This window comes from Lathyrus oleraceus, chromosome 7, assembly GCF_024323335.1.
Source record: "Lathyrus oleraceus cultivar Zhongwan6 chromosome 7, CAAS_Psat_ZW6_1.0, whole genome shotgun sequence".
In the NCBI taxonomy this organism is placed as follows: domain Eukaryota; kingdom Viridiplantae; phylum Streptophyta; class Magnoliopsida; order Fabales; family Fabaceae; genus Lathyrus; species Lathyrus oleraceus.
In genome coordinates this window covers 63,067,340-63,088,553 of record NC_066585.1, presented here as the reverse complement: position 1 = coordinate 63,088,553, position 21,214 = coordinate 63,067,340, and the positions used below count along the sequence as shown (strand labels likewise).

The 21,214-nt window shown below is 33.9% G+C and overlaps 2 protein-coding genes across 2 annotated transcripts; both read left to right on the top strand.

Moving 5' to 3' along the window:
* Window positions 1–793: 793 nt before the first annotated feature.
* LOC127102034 (probable CCR4-associated factor 1 homolog 11) lies at window positions 794–8,610 on the top strand. The gene is made up of 2 exons (XM_051039454.1): window positions 794–1,451; window positions 7,743–8,610. Exons 1-2 carry the CDS (start codon window positions 853–855, stop codon window positions 8,608–8,610), a joined length of 1,467 nt encoding a protein of 488 aa, XP_050895411.1. The 5' UTR covers window positions 794–852.
* A 6,282-nt stretch (window positions 8,611–14,892) lies between these two features.
* Window positions 14,893–15,771, top strand: LOC127105587 (probable CCR4-associated factor 1 homolog 9). The gene has a single exon (XM_051042781.1). It carries the CDS (start codon window positions 14,956–14,958, stop codon window positions 15,769–15,771), a length of 816 nt encoding a protein of 271 aa, XP_050898738.1. The 5' UTR covers window positions 14,893–14,955.
* The last annotated feature ends 5,443 nt before the right edge of the window (window positions 15,772–21,214 follow it).

Here is a 21,214-nt window from a genome sequence, read left to right as displayed (position 1 = left end):
GATATTTAATATCACAATAATAGTTATAGCAAACACTATACCATTTGTATTTTCCTAGTCTAGAGTCTCTTTGTAAATCTTGCCTCACAAATATTGTAAATTTTATATTTCTTTTAGGGTTTTATGTAGGTAAGTTGTAAGATTTTCTTTAAACTCTATATCATGTCAAAAATAAAAGCTTTAATTTACATATACATTGTCGATCACATCACTATGTGAATTAACAACTCATTAATCAACTAAAAGTATTGTAGCATAAATAGCCTCAACCTATCTGAAAATATTTTATAGAAATTTAATGATATATTTTATAAATTCAAAATAAGATGAATAAAATCACAACTGACTCAAAATATAAAAATCAAATTTGAATTTAAGTTTACAATAAAAGAGATAACAAACTATAATGAAAGTTAGAAAGGTTAAAAAATATAAAAATTATAACAAATTAAAAAGAAAACTCTCAATATAATTTTTTATTAATTAATGCTATAAAATCAAATCTAATTTTGTTTATAAAATCAAATCAAATAATATTTAAAAAACTATAAATTAAGAAATTAGAAATAATTTTTGAAATATTTATTTGAATATTAATTCAAATCCTACCAAGTAGATATTTATTAAAATATTTTTGAAAAACTAACCTAATAAAAATATATGATTAAATAACTTATTCAATTTATTTCCCACTTTCCAAGGAATATCTTTTCCGTGTTTAGGGTTTACTTTTAATATAAAAAAGCCAAATCTACTCTCATCTCATAGCATCACACAATCCTAGTATTCACCTGCAGTTGTTTTTTCTCTCTTTCAATTCAACTTCAAAATCAATTCTTCAAGAAATTCAACATGACCATGTTGAAGGAAGTCATTATCCGTGAAGTTTGGGCGTACAATTTAGAGTATGAATTCAATCTCATCCTTCAAGCTATCTCTGAACATCATCTAATCATTTCAATGGATACTGAATTTCCCGGCGTAATTCATTCCCCAAAAATTGACTATCGTCATCTTCTACCCTCTGATCACTACCGTTATTTGAAAGCCAATGTCGATGATCTTAAACTCATTCAAGTTGGACTCACACTTTCGGATTCTGAGGGAAACCTTCCTGACTTTGGAACCAATAACAGTTACATCTGGGAGTTTAACTTCTGTGATTTTGACGTCAATCATGATCTCTGTAATCAAGATTCCATTGATATGCTCCGCCGTCAAGGGATTAATTTTGAGCGCAATTTATTTCACGGTGTGGATTCAAAGCTTTTCGCTGAACTAATGTTCTCGTCGATACTTGTTTATAACGATTTTGTTACTTGGGTCACGTTTAGTAGCGCTTATGATTTTGGATATTTGGTGAAGATCCTGACCGGAATGAATTTACCAAACCTGTTAGAGGATTTTTTGAAAATGGTTGGAGTGTTGTTTGGATTAGAAATTGCAGCTTAGTAAATAGATTATAAAAAAATTGTAATGAAAATTCAAATATATAAAATATTCATTCTTTTTAATATATAATTTCATTATCTAATTTCTATTTATGTCTTTATTTTGGTAGGAGTGTATGGTTAGTAAGAGAAAACAAGTACTTAGTTTAACAAGTAAAGTATAATGCTTTTTGATGTCTGCTACAATATATATTAAAGAATTATAGAGAACATTATGAACTTCATTAAAATGTGGCTTAGTTGCATTTTTTGTGCTCTCAATCCACTGTTGAACTCTCTTGTATGGGCCAATAATATGATCATGATCCTTCTAGTCTAAAAGCTGCATCCAAAAAATATGTAATATCACCATGTTATCAGAAATTATCACTTAAATGGAAACTTGTTTCAACTATACCTTCCTATTTTTCTTCTAAAGCTTCTTCGTGCTTATATCAACAAAATATATAACAACCATTAAAGCGATTATTGTCAAAAAGAGTACTAAAATTATCAGAATGGCATGTTTGTAGAATTTGGAAAAACTTAGTATCAATACTTAATTAGTATTTAAAACAAAAGGTGAAAATACATGTCCAGAAACATATATGTATGTAAACAGGAAAATGACACTTCACAGTGCCTTCTTCAAACCCCTAGTCTTTTTTTCTATCATTACAATTACTACTTGAAATTCATAATAATTGCCACAAAAACAATCACATAATAATAAAATTAATCAACGAAAGAAAATGATAAATTATTGAAATTAAATTAACCCCCAAAATCCCAACCAAAAACAAGAATCCATTTATAGTCCTATCTGTTTCTTGTAAGAGCTAGCTGGATCTGGTGTCTCAATCATGAAGAAAATTACATTAAACTAATTTCTTCCTCTTTACCCACTTCAAAAGTGAGAGAACAAATTTAATATATAAAATACTTTTAGGAATTTAGAATTGAGTATTCTTCATACACATTAAAATCAATTAATAACTTCAAATATAATTAAATATTCATCCATTTATATAACTATGTTGTAGCTATAAATGGAAACTTGTTTAAAACTATATCCCCCACTCTTAGCATCCTATTACAAGCATCTGGATCACATATTCATCACAAATAAACAAGTTCATGTTAGAACAAGAGTTGGTTTTTTATTTATATCTTTGAGTTTTGATGATAATAATTTAGTATTTGTGTGAAAACAATTTTGATATTCGAATGATTTATTATTGTGTAACTTTAATATCCAGTTCTGATTCTAAGTTTATGATGTTCAACATCATCAATTTCTGAACATTTATTCTGAATTCCTATTATGTGATTCACTCATGAGAAGTTCTGAAAAACGCTATGTTGTTGCTACCATATTCTTTCTGCTTCTGTGTTGATTCACTCTTAATAAGTTTTGGAAAGACGTTGTGTTGTTGCTACAATGTTCTCTTCGCTTATGTTTTTGGACGTGACTCTGATCATCAAACTTCTGAAGAATGACAAGCTTCTGAAGTTTTGTTACTTAGATGAAGACTCTGAAGATGTCAAGCCAGATGCTGTCAAGGTTCTAGCTGAAGATTTTCTGAAGTTTTGTTACTTAGCTGAAGACTATGAAGATCTCATCATATTTGAATAAAACTTTGTGTTTCATTAATACATAACCAAATAACAATAAAACCCATCATATTTGAATAAAACTTTATCATTTATTATTAAAAATCAAATTAGATAAAAGTGGAATAAAAAATATAAAATAATAACATTAAAATATGGTTGTAACCAGTATTTGTTAATAAGTCCAACTGTTATTGGCATTACCTGTCAAGTCCAGTTGTAACTGGTATCTTTTTAAAAAAAGGCCTGGTTGTAACCAGTATTGTTTACGAGTGTTAGATGCCCAAAAGTGCTTATTTGAGCTATCATATGTGGGCATCTTTCACTCTTTTTCCTTGCTAAAATTGTCAAAACCACATTTGTTTTACATGGAATGCATTACATTGATAAACAAGCTTGGTGCCTTTGATTTGTGTGTTATTGTGCAGGAAAGACATGAACTAATTTAAAATGAAGACACAAGAAAATTGGCAAAGGAACCAAAGAATACAAGCATTTCATCAGCCTGCTCGCTAGGCGAGGCTGTGGCGAAGCATTGGTTCGCTAGGCGAGTTCCAGGCGAAAAGCTCCAGTAAATTGTCAAATTAATTCGCTAGGCGAGCTGTAGGCGAAGGTGGTAGCGAGTTCGTTCTGTTTTGGTGAAAAACGCAGCCAGCACTCACTCGCTAGGCGAAGCTCTAGCGAGTCCCCAGCGAGCATTCCAGTAGCAAAACCTCTCAACCTCGCTGGGGCGAAGGTTGAAGCGTGTCCTTCGCTAGGCGAAGGTATGTTCGCTAGGCGAACATGACAGTTCAGCAGGCCCTGTTTTCTCTGGGCGCAGGGGCCTTATGTGCCCATTTTAGACCCTCGTTAGGCGAGCCATTCTGCTCGCCTAGCGAACATGACAGCCCAGCAGTGGTCTATAAGTAGCAGGTGCCACTTTTGAGCACCATACCTCATTTTTACCAACTTTTTCCACTTTTGTACTTTAGAGAGATATTTTACAGCATTGTTAGAGGGGATCTTTTATGCCCTAATTTTCATTTCTTTTCATCTAGAAACCATCTTCCACAAAAAGAAGGTGGATTCCCATCCAACTTCGATTATCCGACTTGGATGTTGATCAACCTTCTTTCCTTACTTGCCGACCAAGCTACCATGAAAATGAGTAGCTAAGTCATCCATTTGTCAAGGTTAGATGTAGGTGATTACTAGCTTTGTGTGTAAATGTAAGGATCCTCATATGTAAACTCTTTAATGGTAAATATATGATGAAAACTTTGTTTCTATTTAAAACTCTTTGTGTTGGTTTATGATCGAGAGATGTTTACCGACTCTTGACTTAGGTTTTCATCCAAACTTGTTTGTTAGCTAGAGATAGTAATGAATGATTTTGTTCACCATAAGGTTGAACCAAAAAGTTGTCATTTTGATAGATTGTGTTCGAGAGAAACAATGGATCAAAATGGCAAAACTCACAATGTGTGTTCGAGAGAAACATATTGAGAGGACTTTGTGAAATGATTTATCATCTAAAGGAGTTTATAAGATTGTGGACCGAGCAAATACATGCAAAGTGATCATTGAAACCTAACTTTGGCAATATTTCTCATTTATTCAAAACATAACTTTTACCGCAATTTATTACTTTTTATGCAAGATAACTTGATTAAAATCAAAACCCTATTGTTACATTAAGTTAAGATTAATACAACCATTGAACGGCAGTGATATCTTACAATCTCTGTGGATACGATAACAAAAACCCGACACGAAATATACGTTTCAACAACGAGTCCAATTTTTATTGGCATTACCTCTCAAGTCTGGTTGTAACTAGCATCTTGGTTTCAAAATCCAATGGTAATTGGTACCTGTAAGTATGGTTGTAACCAACATTTGTTTGCAAGTCCAATTGTTATTTGGCATTACCTGTTGAGTCCAGTTGTAACTGGCGCTCAAATTTTAAAATCCAGTTGTAACTGGTATCATTTTAAAATCTGGTTGTCACCAGCATCTGTCAAATCTAGTTGTAACTGATATCCTTTTAAAGTCTGGTTGTCACTAGCATCTTTCAAATCCAGTTGTAACTGGTATCCTTTTAAAGTCTGGTTGTCACCAGCATCTGTCAAATCAAGTTGTAACTAGCATCCTTTTAAAGTCTGGTTGTCACCAGCATCTGTCAAATCCAGTTGTAACTGGTATCCTTTTAAAGTCTGGTTGTCACCAGCATCTGTCAAATCCAGTTGTAACTAGTATCCTTTTAAAGTCTGGTTGTCACCAGCATCTGTTAAATCCAGTTGTAACTGGTATCCTTTAAAGTCTGGTTGTCACCAGCATCTGTCAAATCCAATTGTAACTGGTATCCTTTTAAATTTAGGTTGTCACCAACATCTGTCAAATCCAGTTGTAACTGGTATCCTTTTAAAGTATGGTTGTCACCAGCATCTGTCAAATCTAGTTGTAACTGGTATCATTTTAAAGTTAGGTTGTCACCAGCATCTGTTAAATCCATCTGTAAAGGGTATCTTTACGTTTGGTTGTCACCAGCACCCTTGAAGTCCAGTGGTAACTGGAACTAATTCGTCTAAGGATGGTGGTGATCTACGTTTATGGTATAAGTCCAATTATTGTTGGCACCTACAGAGAGTTTTCTGTCCTTTTTGACCCCGGTGCTTCCTAGAAAGCTATCGTTTTGACTTTTTCAGTGACAGTATTTTCCGAAATTTTTGATCGGACGATTGTCTTGTGAGAAATATCCGGATTTGTCAAGAATGTTTCAAGTTGTCATTAAGTCATGTATGAACCTATTGATATACTCTCTTTGAACTTTCAAATGTCGTCAGGTCACGTTTGAACTTACTGTCAGAACTCCTTGACATTCCCCAGCATTGTCAGGTCATGTATGAACCCGTTGCTGAACTTTTTATTCCAGTATTACCAGGTCATGTTTGAACCTGTTTTTAAGACCCTTTTTATTTGATTATTCCAGTGTTGTCAGACCATTTATGAACTTGTTGTGGGAATTTTCTAAAAAAAATAATATATATTCGAGTTGTTAGTAAGTCATGTGCGAACTTACTGACGGAATCTCTTGTATTCAAAGTGTCATATATCAACTTTCACTTTGAGTACTCCCCAGTGTGTGTCTGACTCTCCAGCATGATTGTTATCCCTAGCGAGTTGTTTTACCCTATTTGCCTGTTTCTCTGTGGGCCATCAGTATTCCCCACAGATTGTTTTGTCTGGAATGACATCTCCTGTTAAGGATTCACTATGTCCCTAACAGATAAGTTCAGAAGCAAAAGTCTTTCACCCATGCATATCACATCATAGCATTTCCATTTCAGGATCAAAATCCGGGTATTCTTAGTATTTAACTATCTCCCACCGTGATCATATGAAGAGTGTCCTGCTGCATATAATCTGGTTGAAGATACTTAAATAGGGGCAACTGTTACACTCTGATTTTGACCCTGAATCGCCGATTCAACATATCCATCATAGCTATTGCATCCATACATATCATAACATGCATTCCATACCGCATAGTGCGTAGAATATCAGTCGAAATAATTTTCTTGGAATTACAGGCGATCCGGTTGAGTTAGTCGTCAGATGTGCGTAAAATCAGTAGACGAAAATTTTTAAAATCAAGCTTGCAAACACCAGTTTTATTGTACTTGAGGAATGACTATTTGTTGTGTTATCTGACCCATTTGAACCTCCAAATTTTTGAAAGAAGCAATGGTATTCCTTTGATTATTTCTTATTTCTCCTTTGTATTGTTCCTTTTCTTTTTTAATAATACTCTTCGCCCTTAACGTCAAATTTAAAAATATATATTCTATTTAAAGTGTCTAACTTCTTTAAAAAAAAATCTTATATTACTTATGTTATTTAATTCATTTCATATTTTACCGATATTTAATATCACAATAATAGTTATAGCAAACACTATACCATTTGTATTTTCCTAGTCTAGAGTCTCTTTGTAAATCTTGCCTCACAAATATTGTAAATTTTATATTTCTTTTAGGGTTTTATGTAGGTAAGTTGTAAGATTTTCTTTAAACTCTATATCATGTCAAAAATAAAAGCTTTAATTTACATATACATTGTCGATCACATCACTATGTGAATTAACAACTCATTAATCAACTAAAAGTATTGTAGCATAAATAGCCTCAACCTATCTGAAAATATTTTATAGAAATTTAATGATATATTTTATAAATTCAAAATAAGATGAATAAAATCACAACTGACTCAAAATATAAAAATCAAATTTGAATTTAAGTTTACAATAAAAGAGATAACAAACTATAATGAAAGTTAGAAAGGTTAAAAAATATAAAAATTATAACAAATTAAAAAGAAAACTCTCAATATAATTTTTTATTAATTAATGCTATAAAATCAAATCTAATTTTGTTTATAAAATCAAATCAAATAATATTTAAAAAACTATAAATTAAGAAATTAGAAATAATTTTTGAAATATTTATTTGAATATTAATTCAAATCCTACCAAGTAGATATTTATTAAAATATTTTTGAAAAACTAACCTAATAAAAATATATGATTAAATAACTTATTCAATTTATTTCCCACTTTCCAAGGAATATCTTTTCCGTGTTTAGGGTTTACTTTTAATATAAAAAAGCCAAATCTACTCTCATCTCATAGCATCACACAATCCTAGTATTCACCTGCAGTTGTTTTTTCTCTCTTTCAATTCAACTTCAAAATCAATTCTTCAAGAAATTCAACATGAGCATGTTGAAGGAAGTCATTATCCGTGAAGTTTGGGCGTACAATTTAGAGTATGAATTCAATCTCATCCTTCAAGCTATCTCTGAACATCATCTAATCATTTCAATGGATACTGAATTTCCCGGCGTAATTCATTCTCCAAAAATTGACTATCGTCATCTTCTACCCTCTGATCACTACCGTTATTTGAAAGCCAATGTCGATGATCTTAAACTCATTCAAGTTGGACTCACACTTTCGGATTCTGAGGGAAACCTTCCTGACTTTGGAACCAATAACAGTTACATCTGGGAGTTTAACTTCTGTGATTTTGACGTCAATGATCTCTGTAATCAAGATTCCATTGATATGCTCCGCCGTCAAGGGATTAATTTTGAGCGCAATTTATTTCACGGTGTGGATTCAAAGCTTTTCGCTGAACTAATGTTCTCGTCGATACTTGTTTATAACGATTTTGTTACTTGGGTCACGTTTAGTAGCGCTTATGATTTTGGATATTTGGTGAAGATCCTGACCGGAATGAATTTACCAAACCTGTTAGAGGATTTTTTGAAAATGGTTAAAGTATTGTTTGGAAAAAGTGTTTATGACATGAAATATATGATGAAGTCCTGCAACTCTCTTTATGGTGGTCTCGAGCGGGTAGCTACTACGCTTGATGTGTGTCGGGCAGTTGGAAATGCTCATCAAGCTGCATCGGATAGTTTGTTGACGTGGCATGTATTCGACAAAATGATAAAGACTTATTTTAAGGATGACGAAGCTGCCAAACATGCCGGAGTGTTGTTTGGATTAGAAATTGCAGCTTAGTAAATAGATTATAAAAAAATTGTAATGAAAATTCAAATATATAAAATATTCATTCTTTTTAATATATAATTTCATTATCTAATTTCTATTTATGTCTTTATTTTGGTGGGAGTGTATGGTTAGTAAGAGAAAACAAGTACTTAGTTTAACAAGTAAAGTATAAAGCTTTTTGATGTCTGCTACAATATATATTAAAGAATTATAGAGAACATTATGAACTTCATTAAAATGTGGCTTCGTTGCATTTTTTGTGCTCTCAATCCACTGTTGAACTCTCTTGTATGGGCCAATAATATGATCATGATCCTTCTAGTCTAAAAGCTGCATCCAAAAAATATGTAATATCACCATGTTATCAGAAATTATCACTTAAATGGAAACTTGTTTCAACTATACCTTCCTATTTTTCTTCTAAAGCTTCTTCGTGCTTATATCAACAAAATATATAACAACCATTAAAGCGATTATTGTCAAAAAGAGTACTAAAATTATCAGAATGGCATGTTTGTAGAATTTGGTAAAACTTAGTTTCAATACTTAATTAGTATTTAAAACAAAAGGTGAAAATACATGTCCAGAAACATATATGTATGTAAACAGGAAAATGACACTTCACAGTGCCTTCTTCAAACCCCTAGTCTTTTTTTCTATCATTACAATTACTACTTGAAATTCATAATAATTGCCACAAAAACAATCACATAATAATAAAATTAATCAACGAAAGAAAATGATAAATTATTGAAATTAAATTAACCCCCAAAATCCCAACCAAAAACAAGAATCCATTTATAGTCCTATCTGTTTCTTGTAAGAGCTAGCTGGATCTGGTGTCTCAATCATGAAGAAAATTACATTAAACTAATTTCTTCCTCTTTACCCACTTCAAAAGTGAGAGAACAAATTTAATATATAAAATACTTTTAGGAATTTAGAATTGAGTATTCTTCATACACATTAAAATCAATTAATAACTTCAAATATAATTAAATATTCATCCATTTATATAACTATGTTGTAGCTATAAATGGAAACTTGTTTAAAACTATATCCCCCACTCTTAGCATCCTATTACAAGCATCTGGATCACATATTCATCACAAATAAACAAGTTCATGTTAGAACAAGAGTTGGTTTTTTATTTATATCTTTGAGTTTTGATGATAATAATTTAGTATTTGTGTGAAAACAATTTTGATATTCGAATGATTTATTATTGTGTAACTTTAATATCCAGTTCTGATTCTAAGTTTATGATGTTCAACGTCATCAATTTCTGAACATTTATTCTGAATTCCTATTATGTGATTCACTCATGAGAAGTTCTGAAAAACGCTATGTTGTTGCTACCATATTCTTTCTGCTTCTGTGTTGATTCACTCTTAATAAGTTTTGGAAAGACGTTGTGTTGTTGCTACAATGTTCTCTTCGCTTATGTTTTTGGACGTGACTCTGATCATCAAACTTCTGAAGAATGACAAGCTTCTGAAGTTTTGTTACTTAGATGAAGACTCTGAAGATGTCAAGCCAGATGCTGTCAAGGTTCTAGCTGAAGATTTTCTGAAGTTTTGTTACTTAGCTGAAGACTATGAAGATCTCATCATATTTGAATAAAACTTTGTGTTTCATTAATACATAACCAAATAACAATAAAACCCATCATATTTGAATAAAACTTTATCATTTATTATTAAAAATCAAATTAGATAAAAGTGGAATAAAAAATATAAAATAATAACATTAAAATATGGTTGTAACCAGTATTTGTTAATAAGTCCAACTGTTATTGGCATTACCTGTCAAGTCCAGTTGTAACTGGTATCTTTTTAAAAAAAGGCCTGGTTGTAACCAGTATTGTTTACGAGTGTTAGATGCCCAAAAGTGCTTATTTGAGCTATCATATGTGGGCATCTTTCACTATTTTTCCTTGCTAAAATTGTCAAAACCACATTTGTTTTACATGGAATGCATTACATTGATAAACAAGCTTGGTGCCTTTGATTTGTGTGTTATTGTGCAGGAAAGACATGAACTAATTTAAAATGAAGACACAAGAAAATTGGCAAAGGAACCAAAGAATACAAGCATTTCATCAGCCTGCTCGCTAGGCGAGGCTGTGGCGAAGCATTGGTTCGCTAGGCGAGTTCCAGGCGAAAAGCTCCAGTAAATTGTCAAATTAATTCGCTAGGCGAGCTGTAGGCGAAGGTGGTAGCGAGTTCGTTCTGTTTTGGTGAAAAACGCAGCCAGCACTCACTCGCTAGGCGAAGCTCTAGCGAGTCCCCAGCGAGCATTCCAGTAGCAAAACCTCTCAACCTCGCTGGGGCGAAGGTTGAAGCGTGTCCTTCGCTAGGCGAAGGTATGATCGCTAGGCGAACATGACAGTTCAGCAGGCCCTGTTTTCTCTGGGCGCAGGGGCCTTATGTGCCCATTTTAGACCCTCGTTAGGCGAGCCATTCTGCTCGCCTAGCGAACATGACAGCCCAGCAGTGGTCTATAAGTAGCAGGTGCCACTTTTGAGCACCATACCTCATTTTTACCAACTTTTTCCACTTTTGTACTTTAGAGAGATATTTTACAGCATTGTTAGAGGGGATCTTTTATGCCCTAATTTTCATTTCTTTTCATCTAGAAACCATCTTCCACAAAAAGAAGGTGGATTCCCATCCAACTTCGATTATCCGACTTGGATGTTGATCAACCTTCTTTCCTTACTTGCCGACCAAGCTACCATGAAAATGAGTAGCTAAGTCATCCATTTGTCAAGGTTAGATGTAGGTGATTACTAGCTTTGTGTGTAAATGTAAGGATCCTCATATGTAAACTCTTTAATGGTAAATATATGATGAAAACTTTGTTTCTATTTAAAACTCTTTGTGTTGGTTTATGATCGAGAGATGTTTACCGACTCTTGACTTAGGTTTTCATCCAAACTTGTTTGTTAGCTAGAGATAGTAATGAATGATTTTGTTCACCATAAGGTTGAACCAAAAAGTTGTCATTTTGATAGATTGTGTTCGAGAGAAACAATGGATCAAAATGGCAAAACTCACAATGTGTGTTCGAGAGAAACATATTGAGAGGACTTTGTGAAATGATTTATCATCTAAAGGAGTTTATAAGATTGTGGACCGAGCAAATACATGCAAAGTGATCATTGAAACCTAACTTTGGCAATATTTCTCATTTATTCAAAACATAACTTTTACCGCAATTTATTACTTTTTATGCAAGATAACTTGATTAAAACCAAAACCCTATTGTTACATTAAGTTAAGATTAATACAACCATTGAACGGCAGTGATATCTTACAATCTCTGTGGATACGATAACAAAAACCCGACACGAAATATACGTTTCAACAACGAGTCCAATTTTTATTGGCATTACCTCTCAAGTCTGGTTGTAACTAGCATCTTGGTTTCAAAATCCAATGGTAATTGGTACCTGTAAGTATGGTTGTAACCAACATTTGTTTGCAAGTCCAATTGTTATTTGGCATTACCTGTTGAGTCCAGTTGTAACTGGCGCTCAAATTTTCAAATCCAGTTGTAACTGGTATCATTTTAAAATCTGGTTGTCACCAGCATCTGTCAAATCTAGTTGTAACTGATATCCTTTTAAAGTCTGGTTGTCACTAGCATCTTTCAAATCCAGTTGTAACTGGTATCCTTTTAAAGTCTGGTTGTCACCAGCATCTGCCAAATCAAGTTGTAACTAGCATCCTTTTAAAGTCTGGTTGTCACCAGCATCTGTCAAATCCAGTTGTAACTGGTATCCTTTTAAAGTCTGGTTGTCACCAGCATCTGTCAAATCCAGTTGTAACTGGTATCCTTTTAAAGTCTGGTTGTCACCAGCATCTGTTAAATCCAGTTGTAACTGGTATCCTTTAAAGTCTGGTTGTCACCAACATCTGTCAAATCCAATTGTAACTGGTATCCTTTTAAATTTAGGTTGTCACCAACATCTGTCAAATCCAGTTGTAACTGGTATCCTTTTAAAGTATGGTTGTCACCAGCATCTGTCAAATCTAGTTGTAACTGGTATCATTTTAAAGTTAGGTTGTCACCAGCATCTGTTAAATCCATCTGTAAAGGGTATCTTTACGTTTGGTTGTCACCAGCACCCTTGAAGTCCAGTGGTAACTGGAACTAATTCGTCTAAGGATGGTGGTGATCTACGTTTATGGTATAAGTCCAATTATTGTTGGCACCTACAGAGAGTTTTCTGTCCTTTTTGACCCCGGTGCTTCCTAGAAAGCTATCGTTTTGACTTTTTCAGTGACAGTATTTTCCGAAATTTTTGATCGGACGATTGTCTTGTGAGAAATATCCGGATTTGTCAAGAATGTTTCAAGTTGTCATTAAGTCATGTATGAACCTATTGATATACTCTCTTTGAACTTTCAAATGTCGTCAGGTCACGTTTGAACTTACTGTCAGAACTCCTTGACATTCCCCAGCATTGTCAGGTCATGTATGAACCCGTTGCTGAACTTTTTATTCCAGTATTACCAGGTCATGTTTGAACCTGTTTTTAAGACCCTTTTTATTTGATTATTCCAGTGTTGTCAGACCATTTATGAACTTGTTGTGGGAATTTTCTAAAAAAAGTAATATATATTCGAGTTGTTAGTAAGTCATGTGCGAACTTACTGACGGAATCTCTTGTATTCAAAGTGTCATATATCAACTTTCACTTTGAGTACTCCCCGGTGTGTGTCTGACTCTCCAGCATGATTGTTATCCCTAGCGAGTTGTTTTACCCTATTTGCCTGTTTCTCTGTGGGCCATCAGTATTCCCCACAGATTGTTTTGTCTGGAATGACATCTCCTGTTAAGGATTCACTATGTCCCTAACAGATAAGTTCAGAAGCAAAAGTCTTTCACCCATGCATATCACATTATAGCATTTCCATTTCAGGATCAAAATCCGGGTATTCTTAGTATTTAACTATCTCCCACCGTGATCATATGAAGGGTGTCCTGCTGCATATAATCTGGTTGAAGATACTTAAATAGGGGCAACTGTTACACTCTGATTTTGACCCTGAATCGCCGATTCAACATATCCATCATAGCTATTGCATCCATACATATCATAACATGCATTCCATACCGCATAGTGCGTATAATATCAGTCGAAATAATTTTCTTGGAATTACAGGCGATCCGGTTGAGTTAGTCGTCAGATGTGCGTCAAATCAGTAGACGAAAATTTTTAAAATCAAGCTTGCAAACACCAGTTTTATTATACTTGAGGAATGACTATTTGTTGTGTTATCTGACCCATTTGAACCTCCAAATTTTTGAAAAAGGCAATGGTATTCCTTTGATTATTTCTTATTTCTCCTTTGTATTGTTCCTTTTCTTTTTTAATAATACTCTTCGCCCTTAACGTCAAATTTAAAAATATATATTCTATTTAAAGTGTCTAACTTCTTTAAAAAAAAATCTTATATTACTTATGTTATTTAATTCATTTCATATTTTACCGATATTTAATATCACAATAATAGTTATAGCAAACACTATACCATTTGTATTTTCCTAGTCTAGAGTCTCTTTGTAAATCTTGCCTCACAAATATTGTAAATTTTATATTTCTTTTAGGATTTTATGTAGGTAAGTTGTAAGTTTTTCTTTAAACTCTATATCATGTCAAAAATAAAAGCTTTAATTTACATATACATTGTCGATCACATCACTATGTGAATTAACAACTCATTAATCAACTAAAAGTATTGTAGCATAAATAGCCTCAACCTATCTGAAAATATTTTATAGAAATTTAATGATATATTTTATAAATTCAAAATAAGATGAATAAAATCACAACTGACTCAAAATATAAAAATCAAATTTGAATTTAAGTTTACAATAAAAGAGATAACAAACTATAATGAAAGTTAGAAAGGTTAAAAAATATAAAAATTATAACAAATTAAAAAGAAAACTCTCAATATAATTTTTTATTAATTAATGCTATAAAATCAAATCTAATTTTGTTTATAAAATCAAATCAAATAATATTTAAAAAACTATAAATTAAGAAATTAGAAATAATTTTTGAAATATTTATTTGAATATTAATTCAAATCCTACCAAATAGATATTTATTAAAATATTTTTGAAAAACTAACCTAATAAAAATATATGATTAAATAACTTATTCAATTTATTTCCCACTTTCCAAGGAATATCTTTTCCGGGTTTAGGGTTTACTTTTAATATAAAAAAGCCAAATCTATTCTCATCTCATAGCATCACACAATCCTAGTATTCACCTGCAGTTGTTTTTTCTCTCTTTCAATTCAACTTCAAAATCAATTCTTTAAGAAACTCAACATGAGCATGTTGAAGGAAGTCATTATCCGTGAAGTTTGGGCGTACAATTTAGAGTATGAATTCAATCTCATCCTTCAAGCTATCTCTGAACATCATCTAATCATTTCAATGGATACTGAATTTCCCGGCGTAATTCATTCCCCAAAAATTGACTATCGTCATCTTCTACCCTCTGATCACTACCGTTATTTGAAAGCCAATGTCGATGATCTTAAACTCATTCAAGTTGGACTCACACTTTCGGATTCTGAGGGAAACCTTCCTGACTTTGGAACCAATAACAGTTACATCTGGGAGTTTAACTTCTGTGATTTTGACGTCAATCATGATCTCTGTAATCAAGATTCCATTGATATGCTCCGCCGTCAAGGGATTAATTTTGAGCGCAATTTATTTCACGGTGTGGATTCAAAGCTTTTCGCTGAACTAATGTTCTCGTCGATACTTGTTTATAACGATTTTGTTACTTGGGTCACGTTTAGTAGCGCTTATGATTTTGGATATTTGGTGAAGATCCTGACCGGAATGAATTTACCAAACCTGTTAGAGGATTTTTTGAAAATGGTTGAAGTATTGTTTGGAAAAAGTGTTTATGACATGAAATATATGATGAAGTCCTGCAACTCTCTTTATGGTGGTCTCGAGCGGGTAGCTACTACGCTTGATGTGTGTCGGGCAGTTGGAAATGCTCATCAAGCCGCATCGGATAGTTTGTTGACGTGGCATGTATTCGACAAAATGATAAAGACTTATTTTAAGGATGACGAAGCTGCCAAACATGCCGGAGTGTTGTTTGGATTAGAAATTGCAGCTTAGTAAATAGATTATAAAAAAATTGTAATGAAAATTCAAATATATAAAATATTCATTCTTTTTAATATATAATTTCATTATCTAATTTCTATTTATGTCTTTATTTTGGTGGGAGTGTATGGTTAGTAAGAGAAAACAAGTACTTAGTTTAACAAGTAAAGTATAAAGCTTTTTGATGTCTGCTACAATATATATTAAAGAATTATAGAGAACATTATGAACTTCATTAAAATGTGGCTTCGTTGCATTTTTTTTGCTCTCAATCCACTGTTGAACTCTCTTGTATGGGCCAATAATATGATCATGATCCTTCTAGTCTAAAAGCTGCATCCAAAAAATATGTAATATCACCATGTTATCAGAAATTATCACTTAAATGGAAACTTGTTTCAACTATACCTTCCTATTTTTCTTCTAAAGCTTCTTCGTGCTTATATCAACAAAATATATAACAACCATTAAAGCGATTATTGTCAAAAAGAGTACTAAAATTATCAGAATGGCATGTTTGTAGAATTTGGTAAAACTTAGTATCAATACTTAATTAGTATTTAAAACAAAAGGTGAAAATACATGTCCAGAAACATATATGTATGTAAACAGGAAAATGACACTTCACAGTGCCTTCTTCAAACCCCTAGTCTTTTTTTCTATCATTACAATTACTACTTGAAATTCATAATAATTGCCACAAAAACAATCACATAATAATTAAATTAATCAACGAAAGAAAATGATAAATTATTGAAATTAAATTAACCCCCAAAATCCCAACCAAAAACAAGAATCCATTTATAGTCCTATCTGTTTCTTGTAAGAGCTAGCTGGATCTGGTGTCTCAATCATGAAGAAAATTACATTAAACTAATTTCTTCCTCTTTACCCACTTCAAAAGTGAGAGAACAAATTTAATATATAAAATACTTTTAGGAATTTAGAATTGAGTATTCTTCATACACATTAAAATCAATTAATAACTTCAAATATAATTAAATATTCATCCATTTATATAACTATGTTGTAGCTATAAATGGAAACTTGTTTAAAACTATATCCCCCACTCTTAGCATCCTATTACAAGCATCTGGATCACATATTCATCACAAATAAACAAGTTCATGTTAGAACAAGAGTTGGTTTTTTATTTATATCTTTGAGTTTTGATGATAATAATTTAGTATTTGTGTGAAAACAATTTTGATATTCGAATGATTTATTATTGTGTAACTTTAATATCCAGTTCTGATTCTAAGTTTATGATGTTCAACGTCATCAATTTCTGAACATTTATTCTGAATTCCTATTATGTGATTCACTCATGAGAAGTTCTGAAAAACGCTATGTTGTTGCTACCATATTCTTTCTGCTTCTGTGTTGATTCACTCTTAATAAGTTTTGGAAAGACGTTGTGTTGTTGCTACAATGTTCTCTTCGCTTATGTTTTTGGACGTGACTCTGATCATCAAACTTCTGAAGAATGACAAGCTTCTGAAGTTTTGTTACTTAGATGAAGACTCTGAAGATGTCAAGCCAGATGCTGTCAAGGTTCTAGCTGAAGATTTTCTGAAGTTTTGTTACTTAGCTGAAGACTATGAAGATCTCATCATATTTGAATAAAACTTTGTGTTTCATTAATACATAACCAAATAACAATAAAACCCATCATATTTGAATAAAACTTTATCATTTATTATTAAAAATCAAATTAGATAAAAGTGCAATAAAAAATATAAAATAATAACATTAAAATATGGTTGTAACCAGTATTTGTTAATAAGTCCAACTGTTATTGGCATTACCTGTCAAGTCCAGTTGTAACTGGTATCTTTTTAAAAAAAGGCCTGGTTGTAACCAGTATTGTTTACGAGTGTTAGATGCCCAAAAGTGCTTATTTGAGCTATCATATGTGGGTATCTTTCACTCTTTTTCCTTGCTAAAATTGTCAAAACCACATTTGTTTTACATGGAATGCATTACATTGATAAACAAGCTTGGTGCCTTTGATTTGTGTGTTATTGTGCAGGAAAGACATGAACTAATTTAAAATGAAGACACAAGAAAATTGGCAAAGGAACCAAAGAATACAAGCATTTCATCAGCCTGCTCGCTAGGCGAGGCTGTGGCGAAGCATTAGTTCGCTAGGCGAGTTCCAGGCGAAAAGCTCCAGTAAATTGTCAAATTAATTCGCTAGGCGAGCTGTAGGCGAAGGTGGTAGCGAGTTCGTTCTGTTTTGGTGAAAAACGCAGCCAGCACTCACTCGCTAGGCGAAGCTCTAGCGAGTCCCCAGCGAGCATTCCAGTAGCAAAACCTCTCAACCTCGCTGGGGCGAAGGTTGAAGCGTGTCCTTCGCTAGGCGAAGGTATGTTCGCTAGGCGAACATGACAGTTCAGCAGGCCCTGTTTTCTCTGGGCGCAGGGGCCTTATGTGCCCATTTTAGACCCTCGTTAGGCGAGCCATTCTGCTCGCCTAGCGAACATGACAGCCCAGCAGTGGTCTATAAGTAGCAGGTGCCACTTTTGAGCACCATACCTCATTTTTACCAACTTTTTCCACTTTTGTACTTTAGAGAGATATTTTACAGCATTGTTAGAGGGGATCTTTTATGCCCTAATTTTCATTTCTTTTCATCTAGAAACCATCTTCCACAAAAAGAAGGTGGATTCCCATCCAACTTCGATTATCCGACTTGGATGTTGATCAACCTTCTTTCCTTACTTGCCGACCAAGCTACCATGAAAATGAGTAGCTAAGTCATCCATTTGTCAAGGTTAGATGTAGGTGATTACTAGCTTTGTGTGTAAATGTAAGGATCCTCATATGTAAACTCTTTAATGGTAAATATATGATGAAAACTTTGTTTCTATTTAAAACTCTTTGTGTTGGTTTATGATCGAGAGATGTTTACCGACTCTTGACTTAGGTTTTCATCCAAACTTGTTTGTTAGCTAGAGATAGTAATGAATGATTTTGTTCACCATAAGGTTGAACCAAAAAGTTATCATTTTGATAGATCGTGTTCGAGAGAAACAATGGATCAAAATGGCAAAACTCACAATGTGTGTTCGAGAGAAACATATTGAGAGGACTTTGTGAAATGATTTATCATCTAAAGGAGTTTATAAGATTGTGGACCGAGCAAATACATGCAAAGTGATCATTGAAACCTAACTTTGACAATATTTCTCATTTATTCAAAACATAACTTTTACCGCAATTTATTACTTTTTATGCAAGATAACTTGATTAAAACCAAAACCTTATTGTTACATTAAGTTAAGATTAATACAACCATTGAACGGCAGTGATATCTTACAATCTCTGTGGATACGATAACAAAAACCCGACACGAAATATACGTTTCAACAAAATGGCGCCGTTGCCGGGGATTGTAAATTGATATTGCGAGCATCGCAATGGTTGTTTAAGTTTTAGCTTGTGAATTTTTTGACTTGTGCTTGTAATTTGTTTGGTTTAGTGTGCAGCTTACGTTTTATGCGAGGGCAAATCCCTGTGGACGAACTTCTTTTTGATCCTGAGATCGAGAGAACCGCAAGGAGGCTCAATAGCAAAACGAGACGTAGGAGGCAACAGGCTAGACAACGCCAAGAGCAAGGAGAAAGTTCTTCAACCACAAATCCACCACCATTCATACCAAACATGGAGCCACAACCACCACCACCTATTTCTACTCCATGTATCAATAGTCCAAGGAACACCGCTCAGTTTACCAACCACACAGGAAGGCAAGCTGAGATGAAGACGGGAACTCTGAATTTATTATATGGGAGTCCATTCACCGGAATGGACCATGAAGACCCATTTGCTTTTCTCACAAAATTTTATGAGATAGCATTGGCTGCCGGAGTGGATCAGGCTCAGGAGCTTCCGTTGTTCAGACGATTATTTCCCCACGCTTTGCTCGGTAAAGCAAAGGATTGGTACCTCGATCAAACACCTGCCGTGATGACAGATTGGAACGTGTTAGAAGAGAAATTCATTGAAAGATTTTTCTCCCATAACCGATTCATGGAATCAAAGACGGCCATCTCGGTGTTTTCTCAGGAACCAGTGAATCTTTAAATGAAGCGTGGGAGTGATTTAAGTCCATGCTTAGGAAATGTAAAGGGCATGGATTTGATGAATTGACTCAAATCCATATCTTCAGAAATGGACTTCAACCAAACTGCAAGACGTTGTTGGATGCCACCTCGGGTGGCTCGTTGATGTCAAAAAGTGCCGAAGAAGCCACAAACATTATCAATCGAATGGCTTTAAATGATCTGCAGAGTCAAAGTCGTGGAAATTCTTTGAAGAAGGCGGGAGTGCTTGAGCTAGGGACGAATGATGCCATCCTTGCCCAAAACAAGCTCATCTCACAACAAGTGGAACTCTTAACGCAACAAATCAAAGAGTTAAGAGAACCGTCAAAAGCTAAACAAATAGCTTGTTGTGAACTTTGTAAAGGTGAACATGACACCGGATTTTGTCCACCTCCCGGTTTTGACGAGGTAAACTACATGGCCAATCAACGGGACTATCAATCGAGACAACAACAACCTTATCAACCGCACCCTCAACAACAACAACAACAACAATTCCAAGGGAACCAAGGGTTCCAACCTAGAAGCAACTATTATCATAACCAAGGTTATGGAGGTGGTTCTTCTAGCCGTCAAAACCCTCCCTAAAATCCGTATCAATCTCAACAACCGCCGGTCGTCAATTCTAAATTGGAAGAGACATTGACGCAATTCATGCAAATGTCAATGGCCAATCAAAAGAGTAATGACGCGGCCATAAAAAATCTCGAGACTCAAGTTGGGCAACTTGCCAAGCAACTCGCTGAACAACAAACCGGTCCTTCTTTTTCGGCTAATATGCAAACAAATCCTAAGGAGCATTGTAAGGCGATTATGACGAGAAGTGGGAGGGAGTTGGGTAGTGAGAATGAAAAAAGAGTTGAGAGTGAACAAAGAGAGAAAGAGAAAGAAATTGAGGAGGAAATAATGGAGGAAAATGTTGATGGTGAAATAGGAGTGTGGAGTGATGAGGAAGTAGTTGAAAAGAATAAAAATAATGGTGAAGTTGAGAAAGAAAAAGGTGTGGAGATTGAGGAAAATAAAAGTGATGAGGTAATAAGGGAGGTAGTGAAGAAGCCTAGATGGAAAAGTGCTAGAGTTGCAAAGGGAAAGGAGGTAGTGAGCGCTACTCCTATCCAAAACCTTCCTTACCCTCATGCTCCTTCCAAAAGGGAGAATGAACGGCATTACGCCCGGTTCATGGATATTTTTAAACAGTTGCAAATCAACATTCCGTTTGCCGAAGCCTTGGAACAAATGCCCAAGTATGCCAAATTCATGAAGGACATACTAACCAAAAAGCGGAGGTATACGGAACCGGAGACCATCGTCCTTGATGCGAGCTGTAGTGCCATTATTCAAAGGAC